The sequence below is a fragment of the Megalobrama amblycephala genome, linkage group LG13, assembly GCF_018812025.1.
Source record: "Megalobrama amblycephala isolate DHTTF-2021 linkage group LG13, ASM1881202v1, whole genome shotgun sequence".
NCBI classification, from domain to species: Eukaryota; Metazoa; Chordata; class Actinopteri; order Cypriniformes; family Xenocyprididae; genus Megalobrama; species Megalobrama amblycephala.
Window position 1 is genome coordinate 15171535 of NC_063056.1, and position 27712 is coordinate 15199246.

The 27712-nt window shown below is 35.8% G+C and overlaps 1 protein-coding gene across 2 annotated transcripts in view; it reads left to right on the top strand.

The window, feature by feature from the left end:
- creb5b (cAMP responsive element binding protein 5b) overlaps positions 1-27712 on the top strand; it is an 88332-nt gene that overhangs the window by 42915 nt on the left and 17705 nt on the right. For both annotated transcript variants that reach the window (XM_048152413.1, XM_048152414.1), the window contains exons 6-7: positions 3729-3855; positions 5714-5824. In XM_048152413.1, coding sequence (XP_048008370.1) covers positions 3729-3855; positions 5714-5824 — 238 coding nt within the window. The remainder of the gene's footprint in view (positions 1-3728; positions 3856-5713; positions 5825-27712) is intronic.

A 27712-nucleotide genomic window follows, 5' to 3' on the forward strand; every position in this document is an offset into this window, starting at 1 on the left:
TTGTTGTTGTTTGCAGTTTTGAAGCTTCATTGTATGGAAAAGAGTTTCTTCCCACAACAAAGAAAATGTGAGTTTAATTTAGGGGTGAACTACTCCTTTAAAAAATGAGCCAAATCTCAGCTGGGTGTGTATATGTGTGTTTCAGAGATGTGAGGTTGTTAAGGATGTGATGGATTGGAGTGTTGGACACAAATGACAATATGTCAGAATGTTAATGACCGTATGTGCTTGTGTGTGTGTGTGTGTGTGTGTGTGTGTGTGTGTGTGTATGTACACAGTAATCATGCAGTGTAAATGCTGCTATTTAGGCCGGATAAATACAGGTATTTGTTCAGGTGGGGACCCCCTCCTTTCCCTTTCAGCTGTCCGTCAGCCCTCCAATCAGACTGAAATAATGCTTGTCATCTGAGGCTAAAGGTTATTCAGACAAGCTGCGTTTCTCCACACTGTGGTGGTCCAAGCATACAGAACGGCATAATGGTGACGTTAGTGAGTGCTATATCTGACACATTCTACTTAAATATCAGTGCGGTCAGGGGAAGTGTTCCAGAGAGGAAGTTGTGTGGTTGGTGTGTTGAAACTGCATATTGCGTGTCACATCTAAGGTTAAGTGAGAGAGAAAACATTTTATAGACATGTATTGTATTATGCCATTAAACTTTCTCATGTGTTTGCAGACTTCGCTAACTGTGAGAGAGATCTGTAACATGCTGATATGTCAAATTCATCTCTGCATCTTTTTGTATTCATCCATACCCAGGCTTTTATTAAAGCACACAGGCTTTGATTAGCTTTAAAGCAAGAGCCAGTAAACCTCCATTGAGAGCTTCCAGCAGAACGTCTCTTGCTGGGAAAGCCATTCTGCCTCTCTGTGCATGCCTGACTGTGTGTTATTACTTCTTAAAGCCATAGTTCACCCTAAAATTTATATTCTGTTATTGGGTCAATAAAGGGTTAGTTCACCCAAATATCAAAATTCTGTCATTATTACTCACTCTCATGTCGTTCCACACATGTAAGACCTTCGTTCATCTTCGGAACACAAATTAAGATATTTTTGATGAAATCCGATGGCTCAGTTAGGCCTCCATTGACAGCAAGATAATTAACACTTTCAGATGTCCAGAAAGCTACTAAAGACGTATTTAAAACAGTTCATGTGACTACAGTGGTTCAACCTTAATGTTATGACAACACAAAATAACGACTTTATGAAATAATATGTATTGATAGGCGATTTCAAAATACTTCTTTATGAAGCTTCGAAGCTTTATGACTCTTTTGTTTCGAATCAGTGGTTTGGAGCGTGTATCAAACTGACAAATTCACGTGAACCATTGAAATTTCAAAACGTTTCGAAACACTTATGACGTAACGAAACCTCGTTTACTGAAATCACGTGACTTTGGCAGTTTGATACACGCTCCGAACCACTGATTCGAAACAAAAGATTCGTTAAGCTTCGAAGCTTCATGAAGTAGTGTTTTGAAATCATCCATCACTAGATATTGTTGAATAAACTCGTTAATTATCTTAATTATCTATAATTATCTGGCAATGGAGGCCTCACCGAGCCATCAGATTTTATCATAAATGTCTTAATTTGTGTTCTGAAGATGAACAAAGGTCTTATGGTTGTAGAACGACATGAGGGTGAGTAATTAATGACAGAATTTTGGGGTGAACTAACCCATTAATTAGTTGTCCTATCTGTTATTTATTTATTTATTTTTTAAACCCTGCGGAACCTCATGACTGTGTATTGGGGTCAATGAGTCTCTTAAAATATCAGATAAATAAATAAATAAATATCAGTCTTTTTATGACAAGGCACGGTTAGTTCAGGTTGTAAAAGGGTCATGTGACTCCCCATGCAAGCCATAGTAATATTTATGATTCAAAATTAATATTTGTGAAAAAAATAACAATAATTATTAAAATATGTACACCCACATATTCAAAGTGTATGGAAAATACATTTTTGCATAATGGTTACACCACTTTACAATTTTAGAGCTATTTTATTCAAGTTTTTAAAAATCGTACGAAACATGAATACAAAGAGAGTACATTTCTTAAAACTTGTTTTTTAAAATCATAGATACTTTTATAGATGGGGTGCACATAAGTGGTACGCAGGTGCGCATGCGCAGTAAAAATAAACGACGCGCACCAGAAAACATAGAGGGAAGTGCTCGAGTACCAACATTTTTGAGGACAGGTTCACAGGGACACGTTTACTTACTGGAGTAGGATTTGTCTTCATCTCTGGTAAGATAGCAATCATGATGATAAGTGTGTTCTTTAATTATTAGGTGTGCTACGGATCGCAGTTAATCCGTGATCAGTACGGATAAGGTAAAATTCGCGGATTAACTGCTAAATTTAACATCATAGAGTGAAAGTTTATAATTTGGACGTGTTTTGTCGCGCCAATTAACACATTCAAACGATTTTAAAAGCGGAAGAAGAGGCGAAAATCGGCATTATCTGTGCGCACAGCCTCACACCCCCGAGTGCGCGCACGCAGAGAGAGAGAGAGAGAGAGAGAGAGCGCTTGAACACTGAATTAAAGGCGCTCTAAGCGATTCTGAGCGGAGTAACTTCCTGTTGACGTTCGAAGTGTTGTCAAACAAAACAGAGGCTAGCTAGACCCTCCCTCCTACTCCTCCTGGCCCTCCCCTCCGTGCTTCCTGAAACTGTCATGAACGCGCATTTAAAATGTAAGTAGCTTGCGTATTGACGCTGCTTGTCGGTTATTGGCTGGAGCATGTTTATTATGTTAAGTGGTCCAGGCTGCACCAGTTTGTTTTTATTGCAGTTTTCGGAGCTTGTGGCAACTACAGAGACCGCGTTTTTTTACAGTGTGTTCAGGGCACAGGCAGCTAGCGCATAGTGAGGAGATGTTTGCAGTATGTGACAAAAAAAAATTGGGCCTAAAAACGCGTCAAATCGCTTAAGAGCGCCTTTAATTCCTCTTTCGCGTTCACTTGCGCTTGAACGGTCACATACACACAAAAATATGTCAAAATACCTGTACTGGCAAGTATTCTCTCGGTTATGTCATAAGTGAACAGTTAAGAAAGAAACCGGATGTGTGTCAGTTATTCGGTCCGTGCTTTCCTTCTTAAAGTGACAGCAGCCTTTGCTGTTGTCTGTGTCATTAATGTTAGTAAAATAAAATAAATAAAAAAAACATCAGCTATCATGTTTGAGAGAAAAGAAGATAGTGAGGAGAGCAGTCAGGAGGAAAGTGATGAGGACAGCTTTTAGGATAAGTGTGTCGCGTAAAGTACCAAGCAACATCTCCAGGTGCTCCCTTGAGAACCAGACCAAAAAAGTTATGTGCACCCCTGTATATATATGATGTATTTAAATGTTATTCATGACATATATATATTGTATAGAAAAGAGCAATTTGGACTTTCTTCTAAATGTCTCCTCAATATCTCATAAGAAAAAAAAAGCCTCATAGAACAACATGAGTAAATATTAACAGAATTGTAATTTTTCCATGAACTATGGCTTTAAGTAAGACAGAATGAGGCACTGAAAATTCTTAGGAACTATGACAAATGAGAACTGAATTTACTGCCCGCATGAAATTCCTAATAATTGCAGATGTTTAGTTTTTGTGACGTCAATTTCCTGAGAAGTTTCATCTGAGGAAATAGGTTAATCCCACTTTTCTTTCATTTTTCTTTCTCTTTTGTTTCTCCCTTTCTTAGGCCAGTTCCTGGTTCCCTTTCCTCGTTGCTGCACCTGAGGAACAGACAGCGACAGCCACTGCCGGCCTCCATGCCTGGCACACTGCCTGACCCCACTATGCAAGGATCGTCTGCTGTTCTGATGCCTGTGAGATCATAAATACACCCACAATAACACACACAATGCATTTGCACTTCCCAGTCGTGGTTTTCTGATGCGTCTGACAACCGAAACGCATTAATACGCACACAAACTCATCTTTCATACACCATTCTCATGCTTTTCTCAGCAGTCTGCTTTAAATTAATGCCTTTTCCAGCACCGTGGCCCATATCAGTGGCTGTTTTATCAGGAAGCCCATCAGCCGAGGTGTAATTTTCTACCAAAGCCCGATCTGTTTTAATTCTATTTCAGAAATGTCAATAGGAACCTGAATGCAGGCTGAGGAGTGTGTGTGTGTGTGTGTATGTGTGTGTGTGTATGTGTGTGAGAGAGAGAGCGAGCCACCCATATCAGGGTTCTAATGACACAACACATGTTCTCATTGTAACATAAGCCAGTCCATGTTGGCTATAGAGGTAAAAGCACAGAGTTGATTAAATTAAAGTAGGACGTTTTTTCTCTCGATTGACATCCCAAGAAAGGGGTGCAGGGTGGGGTGATATTTTTAAACCAAATATTCCTCCAATAATTACAGCGAACTGCTGCGCTTTCACCCTGCAATAGGTCATCAGGGGGTTGGAAAGGGGGGTTGGAGGGAGATCTTGGAGGTCTTGGGTTTTAGTAACAGGACCCCCAGTCTCTCAGTCTCACACACACACACACATACACACATTGAAAGTACCATTTTACAGTTTCCCCCACCTTAAACTGAACGTAAATCACTGGCACACTCTTTGTATGAGTGCAAACATCTAAAACCTCAATTTCAGCCTTTTAGTCACATTTAATTGAGACTTTCTGAATTAAGATATTCTGTCATTCTCACTGAACTGAGCTTTGGTTGAGTTTGCGGTCTTGTTAATAGTCCTATTTTAAGTTTCACACTTCTGCAGTATTCAGCTTCCTCTCTTAGCTTCTCTTTGACTGCTGCTTCTCCCGCAGAGTTGCGGAATATGCATAGATACACACATAAAACCACATGCGCATATTTACCTAGCTATCTAAATGTGATGTGCGGCCATTGACTTTTACATATACAGCTTTTTTAAATACTTTTTAGACTAAAAACCTATATGAAAATATCATAAATCAAATTTCTCCTTGAGGATGTTCCTAAGAGAAGAGTTAGTCATTTAACTAGACAGACTAGTAAGACTGAACTAATTGTAGTGACGCTTTTCAGTAATTTTGTCCCCAAAGTAATGTTAAAGGGGACCTATTATGTCCCTTTTCACAAGATGTAATGTAAGTCTCTGGTGTCCCAAGAATGCGTTTGTGAAGTTTCAGCTCAAAATACCCCACAGATTATTTCTAGCTTGTCAAATTTATCCCTATTTGGGTTTGAGCAAAAACATGCCGTTTTGTGTGTGTCCCTTTAAATGCAAATGAGCATTCCAAAAGAGGGCGGGGCTTTAACAGCTCATGCTTCACTTACTCAACAACAACAAAGCTGGAAAATCTCACACAGCCAAAATGATGATTGTCAGTAACGGTGTTCAGCCTTACATTGTTCAAACTGGAGTCGGATACTGATGGAGAGACTCAGGAAGAGTCCTTAAAAAGTGATTTCTGTAAAAGAAAATATCTCCCTTTGCATTGAACTTTGAGCATCGTAACTTTGCATATGTTGTTTATGCTCAAACAGCAACATTACACACTAACTAAAGTTAAAAAAGTGAAATCATAATCAAGGACCCCTTGAAAAACTTGCACACTTATATTGTATCTTGCTGTGTAATTTCTGTGTTATAACATTTTCAAAATCAAAATGATTTTTATTCAATTCTTTTCATGCATTGATGTGTTTGATTCTAAAGTATTATATTCATATTTGTGGTTACAGATGGAGAGACAAATGTCTATGGGCTCCAACATGATGGGCATGCAAGGCCCCGTCCACAGCAGCTCATGCTCCTCCCCTCATGTTCCATCCATGCACTCAGAAGCAAAGCTGGTGAGTCAGTCAGTGCACACACTTCAACACACACACATCAACACACACACGCATATTTTCCTGCTTGCCTGGCCTGTATGATTTGGTTTGTGCTCATCTGTTATTGTCACGGAACTAGTCACCTGTATAAGATACACAACACAATCATGTGTAAGCATAAAAAACTTCTTTCTTTCTGTTGCTCATAAACATATGCATGCATCCACACACACACATAGACACACACTCATGTCTTTCTCTCTGTTACTGCAAAGTATGCCAGCTTGTCCGATGTATATCTTGATGCCCCGAACATACACTTGTGCCTTGGCTGCTTGTTAGCACTAGTTCAGCATGGTGGTGATCTCATCCGAAACAAAGCAGCCAGTCAGAGCTCACGAAGACATAGAGAACGAGAAAAAGAGGAAGAGAAAGAAACAGACTGGTGGAGAAACCCTGAAGGAGGGTCTATAAGAACTGAAAGAAAAGGAATATATATATATATATATATATATATATATTTTTTTTTGCTAGTGCTGTCAAATCGATTAATCTCATCTAACATAAAATTTTGTAAATATATATATATTATATTATATCTCATGCTTAACCACTATAAGACAGCGGCAAATCCCTGAAGCACTGGCCGAGATGAAGCTGTTCTCGGCGGGTACATGATCACTGAATGGCCGCTGATGGCCTGGAGCTCGCATCCTGAAAACAAATCGTAAAATAGGCTCTATGATTAAATATGAGTCACATATTTCAGGTCTAAACAACTACATTCTTGCCTTAAAAAACTCTTAAAACTACAGTTCGTGGTACAACAAGTGTAGTATTCGCAAAAATTACGGTGGATTTGCTCGGCCGCCATGACAGCCGCTTCAAACGGAGTGATACAAACGGTGAAAAGGTAAGAGTGCTGTTGCCACTAAAATATCGCACGGCTATCAGCCAATCAGATTCGAGAACCAGAAAGTACTGTTGTATAAATACACATATGTTTACAAACTTTTATGTTCGATGCGATTAATAGCGATTAATCGATTTGACAGCATTCTTTTTTATACGTTTCATCAATTTCTCCAAATGATTTTTGGTTCTCTAGTTGCTATGAGAATGTACTAAACTTACACCATACCAAGCTGTTAGTGGCTTTGACTGCTAAAGAATCAAAAATTAAATTTCTGTCAACATTTACTTACCCTCATGTCATTCCAATCCCTTTATTTCTTTTGTGGGACACAAAAGGAAATATTTACAAAATGTTCTTTACATACAGTTAAAGTACTGGTGATGGGATATCCAAAATGTCAAAAAGGAGCTTTTTTTCATACAATTTTACAGGTATGAAAAGTATAAAAGGTAGAATTGAACATAAATTTACTGTAAAAACATATTTCGTTAACTGATATAATGTTAATATACCAAAGTACTAAAATTGCTTTATACCTTTTATAATATACTGACAACCACCTTAAAAATCAGAGAAAGCCATATGATGAATCAAAGTTGCTTTTACAGAAGTTGAGGGAAATACTACTATATGGAGAGTGTCATACATACTATCATGGTAACCCACACAAGACTAAAATAATGCAAGAAGCATTCATTTAACAACATAAGCTGAAGCATAAAAAGTGATGTGCAAACAGGCCTATAGAGCTATCATAAATGTAGTTTATATGACTTATGCACTATATTCTAAGTCGACTGAAACAATACTAATGCTTTGTGTTTTGAAAAGACTAAAATTTAGTGCTGTCAAATCGATTAATCGTGATTAATCGCATCTAACATAAAAGTTTGTGCGTGCATAATCTATGTGTGTGTGTATATATATTACATTTATATATATTATATGTCTGTGTGTGTATATAAATTTGTAAACACAATCTTTTATGTTAGATGCGATTAATCAAGATGAATCGATTTGACAGCACTAACGCACACACACATGCACACATTTACTAACTTTTATGTTAGATGCGATTAATCAAGATTAATCGATTTGACAGCAATAATACACACACACATGCACACATTTACTAACTTTTATGTTAGATGCGATTAATCGCGATTAATCCATTTTTGACAGCACTACTAAAATTTCAATTGTTATTTGGTGAAAATCATTCAAAAAGCTAATTTGCATTTATGACAGCCCCCGTCTCCATGTATGGAAATAACAGTAGTACTTTTTTGTCCCATGTAAGAAAATCATACCGGTTTAGAACTACATAAGGATGAGTAAATGATGACTGTGAACTATTCCAGGACTGTTACATCCGTCTGCCTGGATTTGTACAGTTACCATAGATCCCTTTTAAGTATGTGGCTGCTCACACGTTTTATTTGAGCTTCATAGCGGTGGCAAGAGGATCAGGAAGACAGATTTGGTAATTAGATTAAAATCCACTAATTATACCATGTAATAATCCGGTATTTGTGGATTTGGAATTGGACTCAGGAGGGAGTTAATTATTTTGCTCTGAGAAAAAGGGGAGCGCAGACATTTCGAGAAAGGACGTGGTTGAGATGAATAGAGAAAAACAATACAAGATAAAAGACAGAAAAGGAGGGAGAGTGTCTGTATGTCAAAGCATGAGTGATGATTCTGATGGTGGAAAGAGCGTTCGAAGAGCACTTAACTCTCTCTCCTTCTCTCTGTCCCGCTGGAGATTGATCACCATGTGTATTTTTTAATCCTTTCGTTTGTTGCCATGGTAACGGGCAGGGGGAGCATAATATTACTTTAATGTGCAGTCTTATCTGTCCCCTGGCTGGACTCCAGGCACATCCCCCCCTCCCTGCCTCTCTCTCGGCCCTGATTGTAATTGAATTATAAATTCCTTTTTTTTTTTTTCTCTTTTGCTCCGACACATGAAACCATTTGTTTTAAGCTTTCAAGAGCCACTAAAACAATGGTATAGGAAGAATTAAACATGGGTCATTCTGCATTTGAATGCTAGATAATTAAATTATCTGTAAGAATGTAAATACGTATATATAAATATAAAAATTGCAGTTCACATGTACTGTAAATGAAATATTAAAGTGATATGTGTAAAGTCTTATTAAATGACATTTAATTTAATAATATAATTTAATAGGCTATTATATTATATTATATTATATTATATTATATTATATAAAGACCTTTATTTTTTTCTTAAATTTTTTCTTACATTTTTATTTTTCTTTAAAAAATGTAATTATCTTTAATTAAATACTAATTATCAAACAAAAATTGCTTGAAAAACAATATATACTATATGTAAAGTAATCATGACATTTAATTTAATATTATACATATATATATATATATATATATATATATATATATATATATATATATAAAGACCTATTTTTTTTCTTAGATTTTTTTGATTTTATGATTAATGATAGAAAAAAAAGATTTCTTAAAAATAATAAAATTAAAAAAGGTAAAATTAATAAAAAATGAAAAAACTTCATTCAAGATACATTTTCTGAAAACAAGTCTTAATATCTTACACAATTCTGATTCTCTTGTTTTAATGAGTTTTAGATATTTTATTTTTTCAAGTGCGGGATCTTTTTTTAATTCCTTTTTGGTAGTAATTATTATGGCATTGGCGCCTATGCATCTGGCATAGCGGTGACTGTTACTGTCAGGTGACCTGTTCTGGTGTGATCAGAGCCATGTGTCCCCCACACGGCCCGGCCCGGCCCAGCACAACCCCAGTGTGGAGATCCAGCCCTAATCTCATTATACAGAGATGTTGACTTATTCCAAATGGGAAATATCTCCCCCAACTGTAACCTCATACCCAACCCTCAGCCACAAGAGAGAAAGAGAGAGAGGGCCGAACTAGAGAACATGAAGAAAGCGAGAGACAGAGGAAAGTGAAAGACTGTGTATGTGAGAAAGACAGCGAGAGTGTGTGAGAAGATAGTATGTTAGGTGGTGGATCAGTGTGCAGATGTGTGTGTGCGTGTGTGTCTGTGCTCTTTGGCCAAATTGATTTTGTGGTGGGCCAGGGGGTCTCCGGTGGAAAAAAAAAACCTGCTAAAAGTGCTTTTGTTCCCACGGGACCGCTGTCAGATCGTCACACACACACACACACACACACACAGCGCTGTATGGCAGAGTGCCTTGCTGTCTTCATACTCTGTGGTTAAGGTGTCATTTATCTCAGGCCAGATGTGGATGAGCAGGCTCTTGTGTTTGTGGCTGTTTTGCTCTTGGGCTGAGCAGCAGAATATTTATTATTAATGAAGTCACTGATTATATGTTTCAGATATCCAGTTGTTCGATGTGCTGGGCAGATGTAGTTTCTCTCTTGGTTTCCCCATTATGATATATTTTCATAGACATATACTCAACTAAACAACACACTGTATATCTCACATAACCAAGCAGCACATGTGCTCTGTGCCCGGTCATTTTATTTTTCCTTCACATGCTGTGTTTTGATACATGAAAGTTCTGGTGTCTGTGGAAAAGGAAGCACAAATGCTCTTATCAGAGAGAGGAAAAGGCCTGTGTATGTGCCAGCTGAACCCTGTCAAAGTCAGTGCGGATCCTCTTTCAGTTCCACCACTGTTTTGGCTTATGCAGGGTTTTGAAAAAAAAAAAAAAGTCCCTATGAGTTTTTGGCAGTTATATACTGTATACAGCTTACAACTTCCTTTGAAACATTAGTATGTAAATATTTGCGTAGAGCTATAAACTATTATAAAGGGACCTTTGAAATACAGAATATGAGAGTATGAGAGTCTTAATCAATCTGTATTTTTGTTTTGTTTTTGAGAAAAAATACAATAAAGGGCTCAAAGGATTTTTTTCTACTAGTTCAAATTTTTACTTGCCTTGCCACAACTTTCACTGGCCCCACCACAAATAAATAAATAAAATAAAACAGGTCTAGTTATTATTTCTGTTGTTTTTGACCCATGTGACATTAATAAATAAGATTATGACACCAAAAACTATTAGCCTAACTCATATAAATTTCAAATATTGTTAAAGAAAAGTAAACAATCAGAAATAAAATAAAAACAAATAATGAAAGTATGAACAATAGAACAAATAAATACAACAGAAAAAAACCATAAAAATGAAATAAACAGTGCTTTTCAAGTTGGTCTAACAGTATTTTCAGGTACAGAAATTAAATAAAGTAATCAAATGTAAAATAACACTGCATAGTCTTCACCGTATTAATTAAATACAGATGAATCCTTATTAAAGTTACATAAGTTATTCAGTCAAGAGCAGTGAGTGATTTTCTTTTCTTTGTCCTTTGTTGTTTGATTAAGGTCGGGTGCACACTGTACAATTTATAATCGTCCTTTACGACTGTTGCTTGTCAGACTGTACGAACATGATCTCCTCTGTAAGCCATGTCACACTGTAGGATCTCAATTGTTGTTAATGTCAGACCGTACGGCAGTCAAGACGTGTTAAAAACGGACGCACGCAAGAAGACTCGTCCGGAGTTTTACATCATCAATCTGTGACACGTTGGGTGACTGTGAGCTGCATTTACATGTGGTGACTAGCAAACAAAATCTCTAGCGTTAATTTTGATCATGGCTTTTCTTGAAAAGAAAACTGGAAAATAACGGAGACGTGTGTGTGTGTGGAGCAAGTGGTGGTTTGTTGTTGTGTCAGCAATTGTGTTGTCACAGGAGAAGTCACACCACAGGACTGTGTGTCAAATCTTCTGACATTGGCAGAATTTCATCTGAGGTAAAATTTGATCACAATGGTCATTAATCGGCTGTCGGCGAATATATCAAACTAGCTAACAAAGACTTTAGATTTTGGCCTCGGATCGGCTTAACATTAAAAACACAGAGGAGCAGCAGGAATATTAGGCTGCTGTCACTTTAAGACAGAATGTACAGATCTAATATACTGTTTTTCTCTCAACTTTTTACGTTCACTTAAAGGTGCCATCGAACGGTTTTTTTTACAAGATGTAATATAAGTCTAAGGTGTCCCCTGAATGTGTCTGTGAAGTTTCAGCTCAAAATACCCCATAGATTTTTTAAAATAATTTTTTTAACTGCCTATTTTGGGGCATAATTAGAAATGCGCCGATTCAGGGCTGCTGCCCCTTTAATTGCTCGCGCTCTCCGACCCCCCCAGAGCTCTCGACTCTATCATTGCATAAACAAAGTTTACACAGCTAATATAACCCTCAAAATGGATCTTTACAAAGTGTTCGTCATCCAGCCTGTCTAATCGCGTAAGTATGGTATTTATTTGGATGTTTACATTTGATTCTGAATGAGTTTGAGGCTGTGCTCCGTGGCTAAAGCTAACATTACACACTGTTGGAGAGATTTATAAAGAATGAAGTTGTGTTTATGATTTATACAGACTGCAAGTGTTTAAAAATGAAAATAGCGACGGCTCTTGTCTCCGTGAATACAGTAATAAACAATGGTAACTTTAACCACATTTAACAGTACATTAGCAACATGCTAACGAAACATTTAGAAAGACAATTTACAAATATCACTAAAAATATCATGTTATCATGGATCATGTCAGTTATTATTGCTCCATCTGCCATTTTTCGCTGTTGTCCTTGATTGCTTACCTAGTCTGATGATTCAGCTGTGCACATCCAGACGTTCTGCCCTTGTCTAATGCCTTGAACATGAGCTGGCATATGCAAATATCGGGGGCGTACATATTAATGATCCCGACTGTTACGTAACAGTCGGTGTTATGTTGAGATTCGCCTGTTCTTCGGAGGTCTTTTAAACAAATGAGTTTTATATAAGAAAGAGGAAACAATGGAGTTTGAGACTCAACGTATGTCATTTCCATGTACTGAACTCTTGCTATTCAACTATGCTGAGGTAAATTCAGTTTTCAATTCGATGGAACCTTTATGGCATAACCAACTTTTTGTACTAGGATACTCACCAAGATGGGCTTTTTGATGTCATTTTGTATGAATATGTCTGTTCGAGCGTAATTCAAGCCAATTTAAATGTTCAAGTGCAAGAGGATGTCAAAGAGAACTCAATTCAGTATTCACACGCTGTCTGAGACGCGGCTTTCTGGGCATGCGCTCCAGATGTGTACACACAAAACTTCTCAAACAGTGTGCAAGTACTGAATTGAGTTCTCTTTCGCGTCTTCTTATGCTTGAATATTTAAATTGGCAAGGCTTAAAAACACGTGCAAATGATAAACTTTCGTGACGATGCAGCACTGGCCCGATTGGAACAGTGACAGTTCCGTCAACTGTCCTGAAAGTTGTTTACGCTGGCCTTGGGCCATCGAGCAGACCTTGTGAATTGTGAATTGCCATTCATAACACATTTTACTTCTGTAATGTCATATTTCTGAGGGAAACAGGGTGTGAGGAAAAAAAGTGAAGTGGGACTCGATTGAAATGTGAAAAAATACCATTCTTTACCAGGACAGAGTCAAACCAAGTTAAACTTATCCAATGGTGTAAGTGAGCTGTATCAGCTGTAAAGGAAAGTTGTTTCAAAGGTTGTTTTTATTATTATTATTATTATCATTATTAATCATTACAAAGACAAACAAACAAGGCTAGGAATGTGAATTAAGAATGTAAATAGAGTTTATTTTAAATTTACTAGAGAAGCAAACTGTATAATATATTAAGTTGAATAATACTTCAACTTAATAATACCCCCCCCCCAATTGACTCTAATTGACTCTAATCTTACAAAATACAAAAGAATATAATAATGCAAAGTTTGCATTATTATATTCTTTTGTATTTTGTAAGAAGAATCAGCAAAATGCATTGAGTTTACTATTTGCATTGGCATTTGCTTACAGCTGCTCCGCACAAGTTCTCTTGACCAAGAACTGAAAAATCTACGAATTCTGGTTGGAATGTTAGTCTCACTATTCATGCCAATGACAGTTAAAAACAATCTGTGGTGCTTTGTTTTATCAGGGAGTAATTATCTATTGTTTACATTGTTACCAAGATGATAAATTTGTCACTAAGCCTCAGGCTATGTGGTGAGGGTTTTTTTATGAGATAAACAATACTATATGTTCCTGCTCTGTTTCTCCGGGGCCCTTGCGCTGGCACACGCCAATCAGATGACATAATCCTTGGCATGCTTTAAATGTACTTGTTTTTTTTTACTTGAGCAGTGGAAAAAAGGAACATTTCTTAAAGAAACATTTCACTGAGGGATACAGCTATCAAAGAGATGTAAAGTTTTTATGTGAGCACTGGAGATTCTTATGTAATCACTCCCTCATTCTGTAACTGTAAGTACTGAATACAAAAGAGTTCAGATGCAGACATACTTTAAGCAAAAAGTTACGTTTTGTTACATTTATATTTATATATATATATATATATATATATATATATATATATATGTGTGTATATATATATATATATGTGTGTATGTGTATGTGTGTATGTGTATGTGTGTGTGTGTGTGTGTGTGTGTATATATATATATATATATATATATATATATATATATATATAATATAAAAAGATGCCTAATAATATCCAAATAAATGTGACCCAAAAATCGTTAGGATATTAAGTAAAGATCATGTTCCATGAAGATATTTTGTAAATTTCCTTCTGTAAATATGTCAAAAATTAATTTTTGTAAGTAATATGTGTTGCTAAGGACTTCATTTGAACCACTTTAAAGGCTTTAAAAATCAATATTTTGATTAAAACTTTAAAAATCAATATTTAGATTTTTGCACTCTCAGATTTTCAAATGGTTGTATCTCGGCCAAAAAAATTACCCTTATGACTGGTTAAATATGTGATTCATACATATAATGACTTGAATACACCTCTTTTGTGATGAGTATGTTGTTAATTTCTGAATTAAAGTAGTCAAAAGGAGTAGTCAAAAATGTCTAAGTGATACTAATATGATAATGAAGAAAAAAAAATTTTTTTTTCATTAAAACAATGAAATTTTTGAAAAGAAAGCCTGAAAAGAAAAGTTGTTTGGTAAAATATTTTATTATTATTTCTTAGAAAAATAGCAGAGTCTCCCCAAAAACTTAATGACATTAATGAATTAATAATTCATGATACCTGAAAAAAAAAAAATTTTTACCTTGACGTATATATGATATATGAATTTATGACATTTTGTTTGAAAATAATGTTTGGGAAGTGTACACTCAAATTCAAGTATTCAAGATTTAAGATTTTTTACTATTCTTAATCATAAATCTCTTTTATGTAATTTACCCATTATTATATATGTATATATTATGTCTACATGGAAATTGTAGTGTTTAGTCATACCTTGTGCTGTAAATATGGGATATACAATTATGTAACTTGTGTATCATGTGAAACTGTTTAAATGACTCAGTATTTCTACTTCATTTTATACAATGAATTACGTCATTTCACAGTCTCCATCAGTGGAAGGCCACATTAAGTTATGAAGAGACACCTGCAGCTGGCGCACAGGTTGTGTGTGAAGCTCTGTTTGCACAACGACAATCTAAATCCATGTTTTGTAGCCACATCTGTATGAATGGTGGCATTGTCAGAGAATGATGTCATAGGAGAGGGGTGATGAGCTAACGCACAGCTGAAACAAGCAACACTGCATAACTCAGCCTTAACATATGTTAACATACAAAGAGGGAGGGAGAGACTAAATCCATCATGATTGTGGGAAAATGTTATGAAACTTTGTTTAACCATTTAAAATGAGTTTAACGCTCATCAAAACGACTGCCTACACTATTGACTTCTCAGAGCATATCCTATAATCTGTCTTAAACCTTATTAATGAATTCATTGTTGTAATTTCATTTTACTCAAGTAATTGTCAAGTACTTACTTAATCCAAGTTAGTTTCAAAATAGACATCTTGTAGTTTCATTGTGCATTCAGTCTTTCCTTGTCAATGCAACAAAAGGATTACCTCGTTCAGCCAATGCATTTACAATGCACAATTGTTTTTTTCACTGAGTGAATGGGGGGGATGGAGAACATCTAGTGTGCATTTGTGTTCTAATGGTAATGGCAGTGTGTTGTTATAGCTGTATGGGCATCCAGCCTGTTTTGGTTCAGAGGCTGCCAGTGGGTCCACATGCCAGTTGAGCCTGGCTGGGTAAACCTGTGACATGTGTTGAGATGATCATCAATTAACACTGTTTAAGGCCTGGTTTATGCCTAGAAATGCAAGAAACTCCAGAGTTCCCTGCTTTGGCTGAGAGAAGTATATTAGTGATGTGTATGGTTTGCAACCATCATCACATATATCGTAATGTGGAATTGTCGTCCTGTATTTAAGGAAACAGAATTTCTGTCCTGACACCTCTCTGAGTGTTCGGCATGGTAATGGATATGTTGATATGTTATGGATAGATCTGCTAAGCTGCTGCTTCAGAGCAAGTACAGGACTTGCTACTGCCAATACATACACAACACGCTGCAGTGAACAAGTAAGACATGCTGCAGCTGTACAGTGTAGCTTACATGAATTACCCGTAGCAGATATACAGGTGGAGCTGGGGAAGGTGGAGGGTTTCTGAAAGCAGGCTGCAACTGCTAAAGCAAATGCTGACCGAGTATTAAGAGGTTGAGCAGCGAGCTCATTGGCTACTGATACAGCAGGAACCAATGATGTAATTGCAAGTAGATGAGACCTATCAGCCTGGGCCATCTAGAGTTTCATATAGTACTTACGTACTACATCAATAAAGAAATGCAGTCCTGTATTTTATCATTTTAGCACTTGAGTTTGTATTGCAGTTTTGTTTTGAAGTGTCAGCTGGTAAAAACATTACACATACTGTATAGTGAAAGATAAACACTTTTTGTGAAAGTTGGAGAGCTCTATCATTGGTTGTTCGTATTACATGGATTATCAGGTAACTGTGACTGTGTAGTATTCCCTTGTGAAAAAGAAGTACACTTCAGCATATACTTTTTAAAAAGAGTACTACTTATTACAGAAATAGTGTTCTTTTTAAATAATATACATAAATACATAAAAAGATTAAGACATACTTACAGTAAGTGCAGTTACTGTAACATGCAGTTAAGTGTCTGAAAACATTACATTCAGTTTGCACTTTACTAATGTTAAGTACAACTTAATCTTTTTAAGTATTTTCATTATTACTTTTTATTGTCTTTTAAATATGGTTAAAGTGCACTGCTGAATGTACTGATAAGCATTTATGGTAACTAAAATATACTTTAATGTCATTTCTGTTGAAACTTATCATTTGAAACCTTCTGTTGAAACCTTTATCATTTAAATATATTTGCAATCACACATTTGAAAAGATGAAGTTGCACTTTAGTACATTTGAAATATGTATTAACTTTAATCGTAATATCAAAAAACACATTACAGTTAAAATGACTATCAAGTACATGTTCTTTAGTATGTTAGTCAACACATCAAAATAACAAAATATTATGAAAACAATTATTTAAAATGTACTTTATGTTAAAACCTTTAATTTAAGATTATTACAAAGAGCACTTTTTAAAAGTGTACTTAAGTGTGTTAATAAACAGTAAGTACACTTGAACTTGAACACAAATGAACATTTTGTCATCACTTACTCACTCTCATGTTGGTCCAAACCTGAATGAGTTTCTTTCTTCTGTTGAACACAAAAGAAGATGTTTTAAAGAATGTTGGTAATCATGACGGTACACAGCTAAAGTTAAATCAACTCTGCTCAGAGTACATATGGTCCCTCTCTAAATAGTGTTAAAATAACACTGAAGCAGAGTTAAATTTAATGAGATAATAAAGCAATTAATTTAAGTTATGATTGTGCATTAGTGATGAACACCTGCTGTTAACAAGCAGAATCACTGAAGAAATAAGAAAAAACACAAGAACAACAAGTGACTTAAGTCGCAGCCTTATTAATTGCTTAATTATCTAATTAAATTTAACTCTGCTTCAGTGTTATTTTAACACTATTTAGAGAGGGACCATATGTACTTGTATATTCAGAGTTGATTTAACTGTGTAGATTTCGCTGTGTAGCCATTGACTTCCATAGTAGGAAAAAAACTACTATGGAAGTCAATGGGTGTCGTCAACTGACTGGTTACCAACATTCTTTAAAATGTCTTCTTTTGTGTTCAACAGAAGAAAGAAACTCATTCAGGTTTGGACCAACATGAGAGTGAGTAAATAATTTTGGATGAATTATGCTTTATTTCATTGATATTATATTATCTGCAAGTACAGTTTTTTTTAAAAATATATACTTTCAAGATAGTAAGTACATCACACTACAAGTGCACATTCAATCAAATTAAGCACACTTTCTTTTTCACAAGGGTTTAGTTTTACAGTGCGGTCAGTTGTCACCACAGCTGCAGTTAATAGTTTATTTATCAAATAAATGGCATTAGTGGTATAAAGAAAAGGAGCAATGTCCCTTATTTTCCAAGAAACAAAATGAACGTGATGCTGGTTTTGAGAATCTAAATTTGTGCACAAGGCTTGAACATCAAAGCATGAGGCTGATGGGAACCAATCTCACACCATCTGTGCACCCTAATGTATATACACATACTATTTATATTTACTTTGTAACTAATTTGATATTTCCTCAACTACATTTACAGGCACACCTGAAATAAACTTTCCTTAACAACATCTCTGTGGTTAAAAATGCCACGTTAGCCATTAGATTAAATGAGTTCTTTTTAAAATTTACACTTTGATTCTGCGCTTGTATTACTAAATATGTCAAATTAAGATTTGCTAAAATGATGTTCCTCAACAAAGGACCAAAACTTAATTAAGAAATCTGCAGCTGATTCTTTTGTTTGTTTAAATGCAATGCATGCTAATACGTTTCAATGCTAAAGACATTAACCTACCTGTCTATTTCTCTTTGAAGTTAAGGACCCGTAGTGCTCACAAATCCACGCCTGAGTGCAATCAGCTCTGTTTTTACAACTGTTTGACCCTGAAATGTTTCAAATGGTGTTTGTAGAATGCACCCTGTACGGAATACAGGTTGATTGGGAAGGCTGGGGCCTATTTCATTTCACGCTGCGCTGTATTTACATGGTAAAGTGATGGATGTCTGTGTCGGCAGTTGCACTCGCGTTGATTAGCTCGTCTGCGGAGCTGATTGTTTCTGCTTTTGTTAGGTGATCCTGATTGGGTTCTGTAGCTATTACCCAGCCTGCCATTCAGGGGCGGCTTTAAGGGAGTGATTTCCTTGTTCAGCTCCTGCCTCAGATTCCCATTGGGTCATATAGACGAGGAGATTTCTGGTGCTGCCACTTTATGTTGTGTGAATTCGGTATTTGAAGAGCATGTGTCCTTAAAAACAGTAAACTGAAAAACATTTGGTGTAGGATTTGCTACACTTAGAAATTGCTTGTAAATTTAACAAATAATTACAAAGAAATAGCAAATAACACACTGAATAGAAAAGTGTTTGACATTTTAATATCATGCACTGTAATATATATATATATATATTATATATTGTACATATATAAAAACAACTTTTCTAAGCTAATTGCAGAACCCAGTGGATAAAATCTAGTTCCATCCTGCATTATTTCCAACTGTTTATGGTGAAATATGACAAAATGCAAGTTAAATGCATTTCAAATGCAGTTTTTTTTGTGTTATTTTTAGCCCTTTAAACTATTTTGACATACTAAAGTAAAAAAAAAAAGTTTTTACAAGAATGAATGTCCTTGTTTTTTCTGCCACATATGCCAGCTCGTAGTTTTTTGCCTACCCGCTGCCATTCCTCCCATTAACTGCATCATATATAAAATTCCTGCTCTGTGACAAAATGCAATGTAAAGCTAAATTAAATTGGTTCCAAATGATTAGCCTGGCAAAGCTGACACAGACCCACAATTGTGCCAAACAGCTCAGCTCAGACTGACGGCAGCGCTCCCACCAAACGGATTGCCTCTGCCGGCTCAGAAACCCTCCCATAAGAAATCAGTTAAGTGGTCCCCAGCTCGTAGCCGCTGGCAGGGTCTTGCTGTAGGGGGCGAGAGTGGAGTGGGGGTGGGGGTTGTTAAAAATGAGCTAATGGGCGGTGTGGTGGAGGGATCGGGCATGCGCGGCAAGGCACAGCGGGGCCTGGACTCGGAGAGACGAGGGCAAGACCCTTATTGAGTCTGGCATCAGTGTTCAGGGGGAACTGGGAGAAATAGATGGGCGTCTCATACCTTGGAGCCCACAGAGAATGGAAACCAGTGCCAGGAAAATTACAGCTTAGATTTATGCAATGAGGGAGAGTGAACATAAAGCACAGTACAGACCCAGGGGGCTGAAGGACGCAAGAGTTAGTGGCTGAGACATTGAATCTATGGGACTCTGGTGCAGGATATACTTTATACCTCTGATTTCAGCCTCCTCTGTGGTTTGAAACGATTGTAAAACAGCACAGCCCTGACTAGTATGAATAAAGGATAAAATCTAATTTTGCTGTTACATGTTGCTATATTATGCTGTCAATTTAACACATTTATTACATAAAAAAAATTACAATTAAATATTTTTTTTTTTATTAATTTATTTCATGAAAACATTAATTAATATTTTAATGTATTTAATGTAATGTCAAAGCTCAAGAAACATTTATTATTATTATCGAGGTTGAAAACTGTTGTGCTGTTTTTTTGTTGTTGTATTTTTTATGGAAACCGTGAATTTTTTATGAATAGAAAAGAAATTGATGCATTCTTGCTGCAATAAAAGCATTTATTTCTTTTTTTTTTTTTTTTTAAATCTTACAGATACAGCCGTGGCCAAAAATATTGGCAGTGACTAATTGTATTTTGCAATGTTTGCTGTTTCAATATTTGTAGACTATTTTTCACACGTTTCTATGGTATACTGGAAAACAATGATAAGCATTTCACAAGTTTTAAAGGCTTTTATTGGCAAAAACCTTCAGTATATGCAATTTTTACAGCTTTGACTCTATATGCAAAGATTCATTATATACAGTGTTGATCCTTCATCTTCATAACCTGTGTAATTCACTCTGGCATGCTGGATATCAGCTTCTGGGCCAAATCCTGACTGCTGGCGATCCATTTTTGCCTTATTAGTGCTCAGAGTTAATCACAAATTGTGTACTTCTGCTTGTCTACTGGCCTTTTGAGGATTGACCACAGGTTCTCTGTGGGATTAAGATCCGGGGAGGTTCCTGGCCACAGATCCAGAATTTCAATGTCTCTCCGACCCACTTCATTATCACTCTTGCCTTGTGCCATGGTGCTCCATCATGCTGGAAAATGCACGGATCATCACCAGATTGCTCGTGGCTTGTTGGGAAAAGTTGCTCTTGCAGATACCATTCTTTATTCCTAGCAGTGTTTTTGGGTAGAATTGTGAGAGAGCCCACTCCCTTGGATGAAACTCAACCCCACACATGGATTATCTCGGGATGCTTCGCTATTGGCTTGACACAGGACTCATGGTAGTGTTCATCTTTTCTTCTCCAGACAATCGATTTTCCATATGTTGCAAACAGTCGGAATGGGGCTTCTTCAGAGAAAATAATTTCTGCTGTCCAATCCTTGTACTTCCTGCAGAATTTCAGTCTGTCCTTGAGGTTTTTCTTGGAGAGAAGTGGCTTCTTTGCTGCTCTTATTGATCAGGCCATTGTCCAAATGTCTTCCCCTCACTTGGTGTGCAGATGCACTCGAAACTACTCGGTGCCAATATTGAGCAGCTCTGCACTGGTGGTGAGACGATTCCATAGCTGACTCCTCAGGAGGAGACAGTCCTGGCACTTGCTAGATACTCTGGGATGTCCTGAAGCCTTCTACACTGCTGAATCTCTCTCCTTTGCAGTAATTTCCTTGCATGTGAGGTCAGTTTGATGCAAAGCAATGATGGCTACACATCTTTCTTTGGAGGTAACCATTGCTAACACAAGAACACAATGACTGGAAACAATTCTTCCCTCCTTTTATAGCAATCAGTCTGCTCTTATAAGGCAATAAGAATGATCAAGTGATTTCACCTGACTAGTACTTGTTCACACTTTCTCATGTGCTGATGATATGATTAGTGAAATGATGTTAGCTGGTCATTTTGCTTCTTGAAATTTTTAAAATGCGTCTGATCACTCTTCACCAGTGGGGAAAGTTAGTTTTAAAAAGTAATGCATTACAATATTGCATTACTCCCTAAAAAAGTAAGTAATTGCGTTACTGAAAAGTAAGGGGTTGCATTACTTTTGCGTTACTTTTTTCTCACCTGGGCTGGGCTTGCTTGTTTGTTTTTTAATAACACCAAAATGATTCTATTTTTTTGGCAAATGTAAAGGCCCTTTCACACCAAAAGTGAAATGAATAATCCTCAGGGTGAAGAAAATGCATATTTAAGCCTGTACAGTAGAGGGCGCAGCTCAAACAAACCTTTCAGCTGTGCTGCCATTCTGGATTGAAGAAGAATAGGATATAGGAGAAGGAAGTTCAACACTCATTTCTAAATCTAATCTAAAGTCATTTTTGCTTATTGGTTCAATTAGATCAGTGAAGGCCACACTCTAAAAAATAAAACATTGGTTCAACAAAAAAAGATATGTTAACGTTTTCCACTAGAATTTTTAACTTAAGCCAATTGGGAGAATTACATTAATTCAAAGCAATATTTTGAGTTGATCCAACATAATGTTTTAAGTAAGGTGAAGACGTTTTTTTTGCCACAATAAAAACACATTTCTAAGTAACATGAACTTAATAATTGTCAACATGAATGCAACTATTTAAGTTGATCCAACATAATGTTTTAAGTAAGATGAAGACGCTTTTTGGACACAATAAAATGCATTTCTAAGTAACATGAACTTAATAATTGTCAACATGAATGCAACTATTTAAGTTGATCCAACATAATGTTTTAAGTAAGGTGAAGACGTTTTTTTTTGCCACAATAAAAACACATTTCTAAGTAATATGAACTTAATAATTGTCAACATGAATGCAACTATTTAAGTTGATCCAACATAACGTTTTAAGTAAGGTGAAGACGTTTTTTTGCCACAATAAAATGCATTTCTAAGTAACATGAACTTAATATTTGTCAACATGAATGCAACTATTTAAGTTGATCCAACATAATGTTTTAAGTAAGATGAAGACGCTTTTTGGACACAATAAAACACATTTCTAAGTAACATGAACTTAATAATTGTCAACATGAATGCAACTATTTAAATTGATCCAACATAATGTTTTAAGTAAGGTGAAGACGTTTTTTTGCCACAATAAAAACACATTTCTAAGTAACATGAACTTAATAATTGTCAACATGAATGCAACTATTTAAATTGATCCAACATAATGTTTTAAGTGAGGTGAAGATGTTTTTTGCCACAATAAAACGCATTTCTAAGTAACATGAACTTAATAATTGTCAACATGAATGCAACTATTTAAGTTGATCCAACATAACGTTTTAAGTAAGGTGAAGACGTTTTTTTGCCACAATAAAACGCATTTCTAAGTAACATGAACTTACCAAGCACCGCTTGTCACCATGATTGTAAATCTCCAAAAACCCACATTAACAGAAACTCTTCTAAATTAGCATAACAAAACACTAATTACTGCTAAATCTCCCTTACCATTAATCTTGTGCAAAAAACATTATATAACACTTAATTTTAGCATTTACTCTCCCTTTCAAGTGCCATGGGCAAAGCATGATGGGAAATATAAATCCCAGCCCAGTTTCACTTAACTTAAGTTCATCTAAATTAAAAGAAGTGTTCATACAACTCAAAACAATGAAACACGTTTACATGTCATTAGATTATATCTTACATTAACAGAACTTAAAATTAAATACATTTTTGATTAACTGAAAATGTTAAACTATGACAAGTCATGATAGTATATCGAATCAATAGGCATAATTTGTGTGTCATCCAAGCTCAATAAAATAACAATTACAAGTAAAAAGTCTAACAGCATTTCAGAACTTGATTTTTTTATTTCACAACAATATATATATATTTAAGTAATGACTAAAGGTCCCCTGAATTAGTTTTTAGAGTGCAGCAGCAAAGACATTGGTTAATAAAGTGAGATTAAATACATTAAGTAACTTAGATATTTTGTTGTAAATTGAAAAAGTAATGTGTCACTTTACTAGTTACTTGAAAAAGTAATCTGATTACATAACTCAAGTTACTTATAATGCGTTACCCCCAACACTGCTCTTCACAAGCATCTAGAAACAATGTGAATCAACACCAACAACTGAAGTAGCAAACTTTGCGAAACAGAATATTTATGTCACTGTAAATAGAAATTTTAGAAAAATTTAATTTTATGAAACCAAGAGCTCCGACTTTCTCAGTTGGTTCATGTTGTAAGGAGAGAGAACAGTCTCACAGTTCATAAAGTGTAATCATTACAGGCAGGGAATAGAAGAGAGATGAAAGGAAGTAAAGAAGAAAAGGAACAACACAGAATGAGATTGACAGAAGGAGTATTAGACAGGTAGAGCTGTCACTGATACGGTTCAGAGTGAGTTTAGTTGGCAGCAAGTCTGGCAGACAGCAGACAAGCTCTTTCTGGCAACACACACACACACACACACACACACACATGCTGTCCTGCTCCACTTCTACCCAGGGGCTCCCTCTTGCCTCTGACCTCATTCACTTTGATTTACTCCTTCAGCAGCAGGTGTGGCCCTCCCTCTCTCCTTACACTCTTTTATTGATATGAAGTCATCCCTCCGTCTTCAGAAAGCCAAGTCTGTTGTCAAGATGCACCTTGATGCATTTGCGATGATATCACTCAAACACGAGTGTCACGAAGGAAGAGGCAATTAATAAATACCATTAATGTGCAATTACCCATCATGCCTCAGGCTTTGGGAAACACATGAGTGAGTGAGAGAAATGAGAGGTCAGAAAGGAGAGGCTAAAGATCAGCGATGAAACAGAGACGGATTTTAAACGATTGCTGCTCTTATGACTGTGGACGGACGGACGTTGCAGGATATCTGTGTGGATATCACATGAACGAAACCTGATAGATCATCGTCTGGGTTCTATTGAGCTATATTATGTTTTATATTGCTTAAAATATCTGATGATTGATTTGTAGAAGGAAAGGAACAGGATGAGACATTTGTGGGTTATTTCTCAAGATTCTGTGGAAGGTATTATCCAGGTTCAGACACATCCCCCTTTGTCTCATGTTGCCACATTTTTTTTTTTTTTTTTTTACTATGCAGTTTTGTTCAATTTTCAGTTTGTTGTGGCTTTTAGGTGTGGGATCATCCGAAATGTATAATATTTATATATTATATGAAAATGAATTCAAAAAATGGCACGGATTCCACAAATATTTATACAGAAAAAACACAAAAAAGTGGAAAATGTCTAAAAAACATTGGCCTTGTTTAGACAGGCAGAAAAATCTGATTATTGGCCCATCAAACTTAAAATGTTTTTGTTGTCCGAAGAGGAAAAACATTGAAAAACTAATAGATCAACTAATAGATTTTTTCAATTTATTTATTTATTTATTTTATAATTTTTTTGTTCATTTTGCATTTCATTCTGTACGTAGAAATCAGATGTTTTTCCGTCATATGTTGTGTGACGAGTTGAAATAGGGTTAAATCTGAAGTCTCATGGAATTTAGATGAACTATTTAGAAGTTATAAGCAAAAATTGCCATTTTTCATATTGACCAGTAGATGGCACATATTGCGATAAATACAGTACACGACTTTTTCGTACAGATTTTTGCTCTAAATTGCAGACTGGTTAGTAATCTGCTTTTTTTGGGCATTCTGAGTTGACAAATTTCACAGAAAATCTTGTGTATGATGGGCACAAACTGATTTTTTTAATCTTCAGACTATGAGTCCATCCAGTTGGATGATATGCTTCTGCATGAGTTTGTTTATTAGCTGTTGTTGTTTAGTGTATGATGATCATTTTTCATAGGCGAAGGGTATAATGTCTATTGTTTTTAAATCTGTTCAGACTTTAAAAGTCACAGTGCATTCCAGCCTTAAAAAAGACTTGATTATAACATTCTATATGTCACCTATTCTCGTTTTTTGTTGTCTTTGTGTGTGATTGGATTTGAAATGGAAAACATCTATTGCTAAAATCTCACACGTGGTGACATATCTGACATGAATCTCTCACATGCCATCTACACATAACTTGAATCTGCTTTGCGAAAAAAAAAAAACCTCAGAGTGTACAAATTTATCGAATTTTATGGGCCATCTGAAAAAAGTACTGATTATTTTACAGAAATAACTCAGGCATAATATGCAATTCTACAAGTGGATATCTACTTAACTTACTACTAAGTGCTTCAGACAAAACTCTTTGAGTATCTTTCAAAAGATTTAACTTGACAAACACAAATCCAGTGCTTAGCTTTTCCACAAAAGTTTCCATGATTACCAATTCTTAAACATTTACATTAAGTCCTAAATATTTGGTTACATCTCACACATACACACACACACACACACATGCAGGTGCTTCACACACTTCTCTCTGTTGTGAATCAGTTCAGGAGAGTTTATCTCTGAAGGACAGCTTCTCAACAGGCCAACACTTGTGTTACAGTAATGACTGTTTTCCTCAGGTTTTGCAGTGCCAGCGTGCAAGACAGCACTATCATTACAGGCTAATACAGCTGCTGTTTCAGCTCTGAGGGCTCGACTCTAATGTCTGTTTACACCTCATTATGAGAGGCAGATGAGACCTACTCAGTGACACACATCAGCGCTGATCTGGGTTCTCAGCTAACGTCATAAGAGATTATGGACACCTAACATAAATAGGTTATATTACAAGCCTCCCTGCACCGTTCATTTCTACCTGCCAGATTTGGAAGAGAAAGTTTTCCTTGAAGTACTTGGGTGAGAGTACTTTTATTCTTATTTCTTTCTTGCTCTTGCTACACTCTTAAAAATAACATTTCTTTATTGGCTTTAAAGGTTCCATGAAGAACTTTTGACATCCATGGAAACTTTCCATTGCACAAAAGGTTCTTTGTAGTAGAAAAAGGTTTTTTTTTTGGGGGGATTTCTTAAATGTTCTTCACACTAAGAAAACATGGTTCCTTTAAGAACTGTTCATTGGAAGGTTCATTAGGGAACCCAAAATAGGTCTTCTATGGCGTCCCTGTGAAAACCCCCTTTTGGAACCTTTATTTTTAAGGGTGTACGTTATTGACGAGATCAATTTGTGGGGGGAAGTGTAAAGGATGTAAAATCCTAGTTAAGTAATTGCTTAAATGTGATCTGAACTTTCTGGTTTTGATGTGTCAGATTTTTGTCCCGTCGAGTGACTAATGGTTTCATGTTTATTCTGGGTTTCTGCCAGCGGGAGAGCAGGTTTCAGCGGTTTGTTTGATACCAAAAGCTCAAAGAATGAATGTTTGTCTGATAAGTGTGTCTTTTGTTCTTTTATGGACTTTTGTAGCTGATTATCTGCTCTCGACGTTGTAAATAAACCAAAGCTTATTAGAGTACGTTTACAAGAAAATTTCAGTTTTTCTACTTCAAAATTATGTTTCTTGCCATTTCTTTGAAATTGTTTGTAAAAAAATTTTTAAATTTTTTACTATACTCTAAAAAATGCTGGGTTAAAAACAACCCAAGTTGGGTTGAAAATGGACAAATCCAGCAGTTGGGTTAAATGTTTGCCCAACCTGCTGGGTAGTTTTATTTAACTCGACTATTGTTTAAAAATTATGGTTTTACTTGATTAAAATGAACCCAAAATATGTTGGAAATTAACATTTATTAATATGTTTAATAAATGAACATTAATTAATAAGTTAAATGAATAATAACTAAACAATAAACATTGATTAAACTGCTTATTAATAAATGTTCACCTTTTGATTATTATTGTTGCGTCAAGTAGTTACA